We start from the raw sequence: 14,035 nt of genomic DNA on the forward strand, positions 1-14,035 counted from the left end.
CCCAGCAACACAATTGTTAATTATTTCCTAGCAGACAGTGAATGTATTCTCTAGATCTAACATAGAACAAAGTCTTCCTGGGTTTTAAGGCACCTGGAAGTATTTGGAATAATATAATAAACTTCTTTTGATAGCACGGATTTGATGATATTCTTTGCCAGGACAAATTCAGTTTCCTGCATCTTCTATTATTGAGACAATAGAGTTTGAGTATATTCTTTGGAGGGTGGGAGGGTGAGCCCATTTCCACAGATCAATTTATGTCCTTTGCCTAAAGGTTTTGTAGTTTATAAGCAAAATGTTGCCTTTGCCAACTTGGGCATCCCATTGGTCACAGTTTACAGCCTGAAAACACCACACCACAAAAGTCCAGCCAGTTTCAGCCACAGCCAGTGACTACCACACATCCAGAGTATCCTCAAGGAAAATGGGTTTTTCTCCACTGCCTCTGCAAGAACCAGGCTGCAATGAGGATGCTACCAGACCTTCAGTAACCAGCCCAAAAGACAATTTAAGGGCACTGCAAATGTATTTGACAATGGAATTTGAGTCAGACATTACCAAGCCCAGTTCTAGACATTTTCTAGATAAACAAATTAACTCAAGTTCAATCTTCCCTCAATAAAGTCCAGGTGCCTGCTCCTCTCTCTATATCTCGCAGACAACCTTTGGGGTGTGGCAGGGCTTCTCCCTCTTATCAGGGAGTTGCTTTACCATTTCTTCCTCCAGCTGCGGGTACTGGGGGAAAGGAGAGCAGCATACATATGAAGCTCCACAAAAACCCAGACAGTCTGAAAATATCCTGGCAAAAAGACAGCTGATGTGTCCAACAAAAATGAAAAATATTTAGTCAGAGCATTTTATTAATGGGGATTAACGAAAGGCTCTATCAACTGCTACAGTGGCCAAAAACATTTTATGAACTGAATGCCATCCCTGAGCTAGGACAGCATCTGACACTGCTAATAGCAGCAAAAGACGAAGTGACCAGGCAACATGGATACCTGACTGGTTGGGGGGAAGGGATGGGAAGAGAAAATGAGAGAGGCGCACAACTGTGGGGCCTCGAAAGGTTCAAAGTATGAGTCCAATGGCAGCTCTCGCATAATCTCACATTAGGTGGATGGACATGAGTGGGAATCCAATGAACCATACACTTTTTGAGAAGTATTTATTCTCCACCTTTCAAAATGATTAGAAAAAAAGGAAAAAGCCCAACGTTACAAAGAAGCAGTAAATACTGCAGAAACATTATGCATATTATGATACTGTTCTTAAATATCTCTTAATTTTTAGTTTATTTTTCTCTTGCCTTTCATATTTGTATTGACGTTGAATAGTGTTGTGTTAAGCTGACAAAAGCAAGGAAACAATTAAACTTGCCTACTCCTAATGTTCCTAAATATTTCAACAGAATGGAATTTTCATTCAAAATGACACCAAACAAGATATTACAAAAATAAATATTGCAAGACAATGTTGCACTACGTTCACAATCTATTTAAAGATCTTTCAAAATATCAAATACAGTTAGTACAAGTAAGATTATAATGTACACTTTTCAGGAAATTAAATTTAGATACTGGGGAAAGATTCACTAGCATACGAAGTATGGGATTGTTACGAGCGTTAAATGTAATGCACATATCAAGTTTGTATACATTATAATATTGATTGCAAATTAGTAATGCATTTCAGCATAGAAGGCAGCAGTTTAATTTTTTACCTAGTACTTGCTGGCTGTCAAACAATTTACTGCAATGTAAATAATTCAGCAAACATTCACAGTAATGTCACTAAAGGTGTATGGTTTCAATTGAGCACAGGAGAGATGGGTAATAAAATTGAATGGTGGTGCCAAATTTGAGACTGAAGTGTGTTAACTGTTGAGATGTACCAACTACTGTTCAGTGTATGATTAAACCAGGGCAATGACCAAACCACTGTAAGCTAATTAAAAAAGCAGAACAGCAAATCTTGTGACTATAACAATCCCTCCACTCATACCAGCAGGCTGCAGAACATAACCAGCATGACCAAGGATTGTTTTAAACCCAATTCCCAATAAAAATGTTTTGACACAGCAGTTACTTAAAGCAAAGTCGAGCCAATTATGAACACACTGTTTTATACTAGAGATCACAGTAAGCTTTTAGAAAAATCTAACTGCTGACAAAGCAGCAAAAAAAGTAATGGCTCTAAATGCACTCTAACATTCCATCATTTTCTTTTCAAAGCAAACATTTCATTCGGTACCTGGCTGATATGTACAGCAGAAACCTGGGCAGAACACACAGACGAGTGACTTGGAGAGTTTGGTAAAGATTTGCAGGGGCCTATTGAAAGCTGCTGTTTCTTCCTTGTTGCCACAATCTTCTGGGCAACTAAAAAACAAAAACAAAAAAAAGAGATAAGCATGTAAATGATTAAGCAAAAGAGTTAGGCTGCAAGGTATCACAATTCAAACGTGCACAGAACACAGACAGGAAACAATTCTACACTACTAATCTTCAAGGTCTGATGTCCTAAAATGGAAGGTGTTACGTCACAAAAATCTAAGCTGGCAGACTTTATTCTTTTGTTCTTCTGCGGTGTGCTCATCACTGAGTCTCTTTGCATTTATTTCAGTCAACGGATATTTGAAAGTCAGCTTCAGCCATCTAAAACATAAGGAAAACTTGAAATTCTTACCCATTTCTGATAATGGGCAGCGCTTCAATGGTTCTTATAATAAAGGAAATGTTAGAGCATGCTAGCTGCGCTAAGTATGGTTTTAGCTTGTCTAAACTTGTAAGTAAACACAGACAAAGGTAGGGTGTAAATTTGAAGTGTAATAGCTGTTCCTGAATAACTCCATGAGTGTGCACTCTTACTCTGAAACAAGAGTGCCCTACTCCATTCTGCTAAACACAAACAAGGCACTCTTGTTCCGTAATAAGAGCGTCCACACATGGAGTTATTAGGAACAATTACATAGGAACCCATCACGTGGAGATAAACCCTTAAAGAATCCTGGTAAAAACACCTTTGTCGTGCCTTTACTAACACACTGGTGCAGGGTTACTAATTGATAACGGTTATGGAAATTTCTACTATATGTGCAACCCTAAACAGCATAGAATTCTTGAAAATTCACTGTTAATACTTGAAAACCTGAGATGCTCACTGCATAAACATTAATATTTATATAATGAACACAGCATCACTCCTGTTTATTAAACCAGTTTTAAAACAGGGCTACCATATACCACTAACTTTGTCATGTTCATTTTTATAATTTCACCTTTTCCTGTTTATTTCCTATAGTAACTAAAATATTTCATTTGAAAGAGGGGATTAAAGGGTAATTTGTTACAGAACATAGCTACAGAAACAGTGCTCCATAATGAACTATATGTTGTGAAGAGGTTAATATTTCCTCCTATATGGGGAGGGGAAGCGAAGAATGGGGAGTGAATCGGAGTAAAGTGAAAACACAGTTATGGACGAATCTCAGACTAAAACTGTTGTAGAATGATACTTTATTTCATTTACCCCTATTTATTCTGTTTCTCAGCTGGAATTAAGGAAAGGAAAAGGAGAAACCACCATTGCCCTGATTTTCATAGGTGCAAAAAATCTAGAGCTCCTATGAACGTGAATGAAACGTGTGGATCAAGAATCAGGCCATGTTGGCCAGTCAGCTTCCTGAAAACCACCACCAGTGGCTAGGAACCAAAATTTTGGAACCCCTGCATTACTATATTTAATAAATATTCATTTTAAACTATTACAAAAGGTTAGTCAGTGGGAATGATCACTAGCTACTGTGTCAAAATGGGAGGAAAGGCGGAGGGAGAGTGAGAAAGAGACTTAGAACTTCCAAAACACCCCAATGAGGTCAGTCACATAAGGAGCAGTTACTTACCATGTACCATAACTGAGTTCTTCAAGATGTGTGGTCTGTATTCAACTGTGGGTGCACATGCGCTCCATGCACCTGAGACCAGAAGACTTTTTGCTAGCAATGTCCGTTACTCTATGCCTGCGCCCTTCTTCTCCTTGTGTGCCACTCCAGTTCCTTCTCTACAATGAACTGAATCTAAGATCCAAAGCAGAGGGGAAGAGGTAGTGGAATATATATATAGCGACCACATATTTTGAAGAACTCCAGTTAATGTACAAGGTAAGTAACTTCGCTATCTTCTTCAAGCGAATGCAACTGACAATAGGAACAACTTGCAGCAAAGCTACCGAGGCGGCCTGGCCTTTAGCAGAGCGAGCTTTCACATGTTGCAGCAGAGGAGCGTTTATCAACTCATAACAGTAGAATGTACCTCGACATCCACTTATAAAGCCTGTGGGAGGGGATTGCTTCCCGTCTCATCCATTCTGAGAATGATACAAATAGTCTAGATGAGTTTTTAAATAGTTTTGTTCTTTGTAGGTAGAACGGCACGGCTAAATGTATGCCCAAAGAGTGAACCCTTCCGTCTTCACTAACGGCATGAGGTTAGGTAGGTTGACTGACTGATTCACATAGAAATCCAAGATCACTTCACATGAGAAAACTTAGGATGTAGCCTCAGAGCCATTTTATCCATGTGAAAGACTGCATATATGGTGAGCTCCCTGTTAATCCACCCTTCTAGCTGAGGTGATGGCCACTAGAATGGTGACTTTCATGTATAAGTGGGATAAGGAGCATGAAGACAACAGTTCCAATGGAGGTCTTGTGAGTGCTGAGAGGACCAAACTGAAATCCCATGTCAGAATGGGCCTACTCACAGGTGTAAAAGTTCTAACCAGGCCTTTCAAAAAAGGTACTGTCACAGGAAGGTAAAAACAGGAGTAGTCAGAGGATGACAGGGGCTTATAGCTGCCAAGTGAACCTGAGATGAGCTAATTGAGAGACCCAAGGTCTTTAAGAATAAAAGACACTCCAAAATAATAGGCATGTCAGAGTCCTCAGGAACTGACGATTGTGAACAGATTGAATAAAGTTACACAGCCAAGTGAAAATATTTCCTAGTAGATTCTTTTCTACTATTGTCTTTAAAGTGCTTCCAAGCACGTATTTTCTAGGTTTGATGTCCATCCAAAAAAAAACAAAAACAGGTTGTCACATGGAGGGAAGCTGGACTGGGATGGTTGATTCTGCCCGTCCTGGGTATGCACTAGAATCTCCCTTGGCCCTGATAGAGTCCACAGTCCCCCCTACAAATTCTATAGGCTGGATTGGAATCAAAATGGACTTCTCTGTATTTATGCATAATCCCTGTGACTGTAGAAGGTTCGTCAGGGACACAGTTGATGCCAAAGCCTCCTGGTAAAATTTCCTCATCAACAGCCATTTATTGAGGTAGGGGAAAACTTACGACCCGTGGCATTGGAAGTGAGCTGCCACTACCAATAGTATCTTAGTAAATAATCTTGGTGATCTCACACCACCAAAGGAGAGTGTCCTGTAGTGGTAGCAGCTCCTACACATTGTGAGCCTCAGGAAAAAACAGTTACCTACCTTTTGTAACTGTTGCTCTTCAAGATGTGTTGCTCATGTCCATTCCATGTTAGGTATGCATGTGTCGTGTGCACCGCGGCTGAAGATTTTTCCCCTAGTGGTATCCGTAGAGCCAGTTCAGGCGCTCTCTGGAGTGCCACGCTCATGCTCCGGTATATGAGGTGCCGCCGGCCCTGCACCTTCTCAGTTCCTGCTTGCCGTCAACTCTGACGGCGGTGACAGAGGGCAGGTCATGGAATGGACGTGAGCAACACATCTCGAAGAACAGTTACAAAAGGTAGGTAACTGTTTTTTCTTCCTCAAGTGCTTGCTCATGTTGATTCCACGTTAGGTGACTTACAAGCTGTATCCCTAGAGGTGGGCTTGGAGTTCATGGACATGCAGCTTGTAACACAGCTCTGCTGAAGCTGGCATCATCTCTGGCCTGTGGGATGATGGCGTAGTGCAATTCAAATGTATGCACCGACAACCAACTCGCGGCTCTGTAGATGTCCTGTATCAGAGTACGGCCACTGCGGATGCCTGCGCTCTTGGTGAATGAGCCTTCACAACGGCCAGAGGCAGGATCCCTCCTTGCTCTTAGCAGGCTTGGATATAGTCCGTGATCCAGGAAGAGATCCTTTGAGCAGACACTAGAAGGCCCTTCATCCTGTCCGCTATCACAACAGAAAGCTGTGTTGATTTGTGAAAGGGTCTTGTCCTGTTAATATAAAAGGCTAGGGCCCTTCTTACATCCAGAGAATGCAGACGTCGTTCCTCTTCTGACTTGCACGGTTTTGGGCAGATGACTGGTAGAAAGATAACCTGGTTGAAACTGCGACACCACCTTGGGCAAAAAAGCTGGGTGGGGACACAGCCTGACCTCGTCCTTGAAGAAGGTGGTATAAGGAGGTTCAGAGGTTAAAGTCTGAAGCTCAGAACCTTTCTTGCTGAAGTGATCGCCACCAGGAAAGCAATCTCCAGAAGTAGCAGAACAGCCATGATGTCAAAGGCTTGAAGAGTGGCCCAGAGAGACTAAACAGAACGAGGCTCAAGTCCAAAGTTGGGATGGGTCACAAATCTGCGGAGAGAGTCTTTCCAGCCCTTTGATGAATCTGCCTGTCATTTCCTGTGCGAAGACTGACCTGCCATGCTTTGGGGGATGGAACGCTGAAATTGCTGCCAAGTGGACCTTTCTAAAGGACAGTGATAGGCCTTGGAGCTTTAGATGGAGGAGGAGCTCCAGGACGGACTGCAACGATGCCTGTGTCAGAGAAAGGCTTCGCTTGACTGTATATCACGAGAAGTGTTTCCATTTGGCCAGGTAGGTTGCCCTGGTAGAGGGTTTTCTACTAACTAGCAAGACCTACTGCACATGCTCAGAGCACACCCTCTCCTCCGGATTCAACTACACAACAGCCATGCTGTCAGATATAGGCTTGCGGGGTTCAGATGGATGAGCCTCCCTTGATCCTGCGAGATCAAGTCTGGTCTGAGGGGAAGAGTCCACGGAGCTGTGACTGCTAGGTCTGGGAGCATGCTGAACCAATGATGGTGAGGCCACGCGGGAGCAATCAGGATGACCTTTGCGTTGTCCGCTTTTATTTTCAGGAGAACCCTGTGAATTGGCGGAAAAGTGTACAGCAGGCTGTCCAACCATGGACGGAGGAAGGCATCTGATAGAGCGCCCTTGCACTGGTCAAGTCTCGCGCAAAAGAGGCGACATTTCTTGTTCTCTGCAGTGGCCAACAGATCCACCTAGGTAGTCCCCCTCCTATGGAAGATGGCACTGATTACCTTTCGGTGGAGAGACCCCCTTGTGGTGAGAAAAGAACCTGATGAGGCAATCTGCTAGCACATTCCGTTCCCCCAGCAGGTGCATGGTCTCTATGTCGATGGAATGTTTCACGCAGAAGTTCCATAGCCGGAGGGCTTCCTGACAAAGGACCTTGGAGTGGGCCCCTCCTTGCTTGTTGACATAGAACACCACCACAGTATTGTCTGTCAACACTTGCACCATCCTGCCCGCGAGCTGGGGGAAGAACACCTTGCATACGAAGCGGATTGCCCTGAGTTCCTTCACATTTATGTGCAGGGGCAACTTGTTTCTCATGCAGAGACCCTGAGTCCTGAGATTGCCTATGTGGGCGCCGCAGCCTAGGTCCAATGCTTCGGATACCAGGGTAATCGCAGGTTGCAGAGTCTCAAAGGGCACTCCTGAGAGGACAATCACTGGGTCCAGCCATCACGTCACGGAAGCCAGGACTGACCTTGGGATGGTGAGGATTGAGTCCAAATGGTGTTTGCTTGGTGAGAAGACCGAGGCAAGCCACATCTGGAGTTGTCGGAGGTGTGGCCGCGCATGTCGAATGATCTAAGTGCACACTGCCAAGTGGCCCAGAAGCCGCAGACATCCCTGGGCCATCGTGAGTGGACAAGCTAACAGATCAAGTCTGTGATGGCTTTGAATCTGGCCTCTGGGAGGAACACCTGGGCTTGGGAGGTGTCGAGCACTGCTCCTATAAATTCTATCCTCTGTACCGGGATCAGCATTGATTTCTGCTCGTTTGAAAAGGCCCAGAGCTCTGCAGATGGTCATTACACTACCGCAATGCTGTTCTGAACTTGGTCACTCGAACGGACTTTTATCAGCCAGTTGTCGAGGTACAGATAAATTTGTATTCCTCTGCACCTGAGGAAGGCAGCTTAGAGGGCCCCATGAGTGCCTTGTCAGGGGAAGACGAGGAAGATGCCACTTGTGGGGGAGGGAGGGGGGCTTCTACCTCCCCAGAAATGGTCTCCACTGGGGGAGGACCTGGGGTCTCGGAACGGTGATCCGAGTTGAGGCCTGCTCTGGTACCAGCTGCGGCGGGATTGTGGCATGTGTCTCGGATATCGCCACTGAAAGTGGGTGGGAGAAAGGTCTTGGTACCACCAGAAACCCCCACGGTTTCCAGCATTGTCACTGGACTGGCCATTGACCAGGGGACCACAGGCCCATGGGTAAGACAGTACCCACATCAGTCTGGTATGCCAGGGGATGGTACCTCTTTTGCGGGGGCAAGGTCTCGGAGTCGGATGAGGATTCCTCATAGGAAGACCACAGAGGTGCACCTATGGAACACTCCTGCCAGCTATGATAAGTGTCTGAGGAGGGATGCTTTGGCACCGGGGACTGGCTATGGGAGACGGGTGATCAGTGCCCGGACCTGGGCACTCAGGGATGGGAGTCCAGGGGTTGGTGTTGGGACTCCGGCAAGCATCGTCTCCGCTGGGGAGATCGGTGCCACTCCGGGGACAAGTGTCGGGAGGCGGGAGAAAGGCATTTAGGTTCTGGTGACTGAGGTTTGGAGTCGGAAGCTCGATGTCGGGGCTCGGGTGACCAACGCCTGGGGGATGGCAACTCATGCCAGCCAGCCGGAGAATGCCGTCTCGAGACTCAGGGCATGCTTGGGGACAGTGGATGGTGCCGGGTAGGTGACCACTGCGGAGACCCTAACGCAGGCTTGTGCCGTGAGACAACTGTCTTAGTCGGCTTGGTAACCGATTGCCAGTCATGAGGCGTGGGCAGAACCAGCAAAGCCATGAGGTCCTTTGCTACCTAATAGGCCTCACACGTGGGTGGCACCCTAAGATGTGGTAAATCTCTGCTGGGTGTATGAGGTCAGTCCCGAGCTGGGCTGGCCGCTGGTGAGGTTACAGACATCTGCAGGGACTGCGAGCGGCCAGGAGCGGGTCGCAACTCGCTTCCTAAGTCTTTCGTATTTCCGTGAGCACTGGGGAGAGCCCTCTCTCGGTGCACTTCTTTAGTCTCTTTCCTTAGTGCCGGGATATTGAACGGTGCCGAGGAGGATTTGCTCGGTGCCGGGTCCGACAGACTTGGCTCAGAAGCCTGAGCACAGCTTCCATCAGGACGGCTTTGAGTCTAATGTCCCTGTCCTTCTAGGTCTGCGGGCAGAAGCCCCTGCAAATGCTGCACTTATCACAAATGTGGGCTTCCCGCAGCTAGAGTGAGGGTCGCTGACTGGCATGGGCTTAGCACACGCTGCACATGGTTTGAAGCCCAGGAACCGGGGCATGCCCTGTCCCGGGAACAACGTCCAGTAAGGGGACTAACTAACAGTGAGAAACTATACTACACTAAACTGTAACAACAACTATTTACAACGGAAATCAGGAGAAAGCACTAGAGGTTTGCCGAAGGAAGAGCACTGTTCCAGCAACTGTCATGGACGGTGAGAAGGAACTGAGAGGGCACAGAACCAGTGGGGCCAGAGGGCTCCAGAGCCAGCCCTATGGATGCCACTAGGGGAAAATTCTCCAGCAGCAGTGCATGTGGCACTTGCACACCTAACATGCAATCGACATGAGCAAGCACTTGAAGAAGAACCTTCAGTGTGAGGAATGGATGTCTATGTGGAAGTAGGCATCCTTCATATCAAGAGAGGTGAAGCAGTCATCTCTGTTCAATGAAGGAAGGATTAACAATATTTAAAGGAAAAATGTTTAAGATAAACTTTGTGGACACTGAAGAGTTTTATCTCAGACTACGTAGCAGTAGAAAGGACCTGGAGAGGCAGTTATCCCTGTCCCCCAACTGCCCTCTTTTGGGAGCACAAGGAGAAGGGTTCAGGTGCAGACCAACAGACACTTCTAGCAAATATCTTCCTGTCAGGCACATGGAACAAATGTGCACCACAGTGGAATACACACAGGGACCAGCACTCAAAGAAGTTCCCATTCACTTTCATTTTAACAGGCGCATTCCACTAGCACTATACATTCACCAATTAACCTTGCAGAAATGCATCTCTTTACAATAAACCGTGTAGTGTACTTGTAGCTGGGTTGGGCCCAGGACATTAGAAAGACAAGGTTAGAGAGGTCATATCTTTTATTGGACCAACTTCTGCTGTCTCTCTCAAGAACAGAAACTGGTCCAATAAGAGAGATTATCTCACCCACCTTGTCTCTACAATGAACTATGTGCATGGTTCTTGTGTTGTACATTGTCTTTTCAAATGGAGTCTAGATAAATACAATGGATTATCTGTAGGGCTGTCAAGCGATTAAAAAAATTAGTCGCGATTAATCGCACTGTTAAACAATAATAGAATACCATTTATTTAAATATTTTTGGATGTTTTCTACATTTTCAAATATATTGATTTCAATTACAACACAGAATACAATGTGTACAGTGCTCACTTCATATTTATTTTTGATTACAAGTATTTTCACTGTAAAAAACAAAAGAAATAGTATTTTTCAACTCAGAAATAAGGATGGCATGCTATAGTATTGCCACCTTTACTTCTGTGCTGCTGCTGGCAGGGCGCTGCCTTCAGAGCTGGGTGCCCAGCTAACAGCCGCCGTTCTCCAGCCACCCAGATCTGAAGGCAGTGCCTAAGTAAGGGTGGCAATACTAAAATAGCCTTGTGACCACCCCCCTGCAACTCCCTTTTGGGTCAGGACCCCCAATTTGAGAAAGACTGGTCTCCTCTGTGAAATCTGTACAGTATAGGGTAAAAGCACACAAAAGACCAGATTTCATGGCGGGAGACCAGATTTCACGGTCCGTGACGGGTTTTCATGGCCGTGAATTTGGTAGGGCCCTAACTCTACTATTTACGAAAACTAGCTTTGTATTTTTCAGCCATGTACACTTTAGGAAGCCTACATGGCCTAAGGGGTGCCTTCTGAATCCATACAAGCGACAAAAGGGAATGCTATGGATCGCTCCAAGCTCCACAGGGCAGAAAGCTGGGGGCCTGGGAAACGATGTGCTACAAAATGCTGAAGGGCAAAGAACCAGAGACCCTGGGGAGTGGTGAGAACTTTGGAGCACGCATGTTCTACGCTGGCCCAGCAATTTTTAAAAAAGCAAACAAGCTTTATTAAGTGTAAATTAAGATTACTACTAGGTATGTGTAGTGAGGAATGTTCTAGCTTTATTAAAGGAAAGATAAACAAATATTCAAGTGCAGTCATACTTCAAGCATTCAAACAACACAACATACACATGTAAAAATAGCACATCGCCCACACACAGGCACCTGCCATTGATCAAACAGGGTTACACACATAACACCAGTTTTAGATACTATTGAAATCATAAACTGCAAATGAAAATGCAATACATTCTAAAAGACATGTTGACTCCTTTCTCTCCTCTATGGTTTGATGGATAGGCTACCCTCAAGGTTTGCAGCTCCTTGGGAACGTAAAATATACTGTCTGGCATAGTGGGATTTCTGGTGCATAAGTGGAGGTTAGAAAAAGTAGATTAGTTTTTCCTGCCTCATTGTGGAATTATGGGTTGGGGAAATGTGTTATTGGACCATATCTGAGGAACAGAAGGGGATTTGTTGGGGTCTCTTGACCACAGTGAACAGTATTCTGAACAGAGAAGGGTTGGACTATGTTTGTTTTGGTTTGTCTTGCTGATAAAGAGTGTGGGAAATGGAGGATTGTCTATAGGCCATATCTATTTGCTGGTTCTTGGTTTGAGGGTTTTTTATGGCCCAGACAAGGTAATGAGTATTGAGACTCTGAACTGTATATGAGGCAGCGTGGGTGAATATAACAAACATACTGGTCTACAGGGTAAGGTGAGGCAAGAATACAAGGGCAGACAAAGTTTTATTTTTTTAATACACAGTGTAGTATTTTACACACACACTTATTAAAAAAGAAAAGACCGTATGAACTGTACATGAACACTTATCTACCTTCACTTAATTTGTTCATTTCCATACTTGAAACATTTCAGGTGGGTCTTCTGTTTTTAATCGTAATAGCCCTTGTTATACATAGTTGCCACCTGTTTTTGTATGTTAGTACAAAAGTTAATTTCAAATACCATTCAGTTCACACACTCTCTCAAAGCTGATCACGCTGAGATCTAAATTAATTTTTCTAAAGGAAACTGGAAACTTGTTTTATGAACTTTGTCCTAGAATCTGCAGGAATTCTGGAAGAAAACTTGCAAAAGAGTCTGTAGTCCATTAGTTCTGCCCACAAGAGTAACTGTAACTACACTGGAATTACTGCAATCATTGTTGCTGTTGATATAAGAAATTAGAAGACTGATGTAATTAAATTCAACAGTATTCAATCCGTCTTGTTCAGATAGTATAAAAAGATATTTATGTAAATAAGCAGATGATTTTTCCCAGTACATTATAATGTAGACAGAGATATTGTTTAGTTTAGATATTGTGTGTGCATACAATTTCTTTTCAAATGAATGTAATTTTAATAAGGAACTGGTCTACGGCTTATGTTTTTCATGTAAATGAATGATGGTAGAACCATGATTTAGTGAGAATACATTGTATTAAAAATGGCTCATATATATGAAGAAGCAGCTTCATTAGTTACATCCCACCTGCAATAAACCTCTTATCATCCTGAAAGGATATCAATTAATTTATCTTCTTCTAGCATATTGATCATAACCTTCATCAGCTAATCATGTTTAAATTACAGAGGAATATCGTAATACTCTGTCATTTCAGAACTATTGGTTTATTGATCTGGCGTCATGGAAGCCATATATTAGAATATTTTAAAAATCATTATCTGAATGCAGAGAGCAAAGTGAAGGTCAGATCTTCACTATACACGTTAAAGGCCAATATTAAGACCAAAAAACGAATTTAAAAAATCACACAGATAAATAAAGGCCACCTTCCTTGCAAAAGTTCCTTTTTCTGTCTTACACTAGACATATTACCAATTAAGGCAAATCTTTGCTTCTTTCCTGAAATTGGCACTGAGGAGTTACCACTTACAGCATAAACATAGGCACCCACATTTAAAATGTTGTCCCTGTGCTCTTTTTCCAATTGACCATGAAAGGAAACCACAAAGCAATCCACAATAAACTGCTGATTATTTAAACTATCATCGGGAACAATTTTACCCTCTCCACTTATAAACTGTTATTTGAACCAACCACTTGATCACAGTCACACTATTGAGTATATCTGACCTATTTTTCCTCAAGGGCTGATATAGCCCTAAATATTTCCCACAACAGGTAAAATATTCTTACTCAAAAGCAAAGACCATACTATGCAGTAGAACAGCAGAGACAAGTAGTTGGTGCAAGAGCTGTTTTCTCCTCAGGTCTACCCACTAACACACAGTACATTGTTTCACACACATTTCAAAAACACCAGCGAGACCTAGAAGCCAGTCTTTTTCCTAGAAGACTCTAATTGTTTGAGGCAACAGCCTAACACAAGGATACAAAAGTCCCAGAAGTCAGGAGAAACTTTTCTGGACTTTCAAAGAGAAATATTTCCTCCAAGTTCTCGTGTCTGAACATTTACTACAGTCAGGCTCACCCAAGTTAGTTGCTCTGAAGAAGAAGGGTGATGTGTGTGCTTTTCCTTTATCTGATCACAACACTGATAGCAAGGTCACAATCCTATGCTAGGATTTGGATGGCCTATTATGACCTGTCTTTTCCCACAGTTGCTCTAAGGAAAGTCTTTGTGAAAAACAGAAGGGGTGTATTTCAAACCATCTAAGTTAATACAAGCGGAT

General features: G+C 43.7%; 1 protein-coding gene across 3 annotated transcripts in view; it reads right to left on the reverse strand.

The window, feature by feature from the left end:
- AGAP1 (ArfGAP with GTPase domain, ankyrin repeat and PH domain 1) overlaps positions 1–14,035 on the reverse strand; it is a 634,167-nt gene that overhangs the window by 293,747 nt on the left and 326,385 nt on the right. For all 3 annotated transcript variants that reach the window (XM_065412924.1, XM_065412923.1, XM_065412922.1), the window contains exon 7: positions 2,257–2,384. In XM_065412924.1, coding sequence (XP_065268996.1) covers positions 2,257–2,384 — 128 coding nt within the window. The remainder of the gene's footprint in view (positions 1–2,256; positions 2,385–14,035) is intronic.

Source organism: Emys orbicularis, chromosome 11, assembly GCF_028017835.1.
Source record: "Emys orbicularis isolate rEmyOrb1 chromosome 11, rEmyOrb1.hap1, whole genome shotgun sequence".
Classification (NCBI taxonomy): Eukaryota; Metazoa; Chordata; order Testudines; family Emydidae; genus Emys; species Emys orbicularis.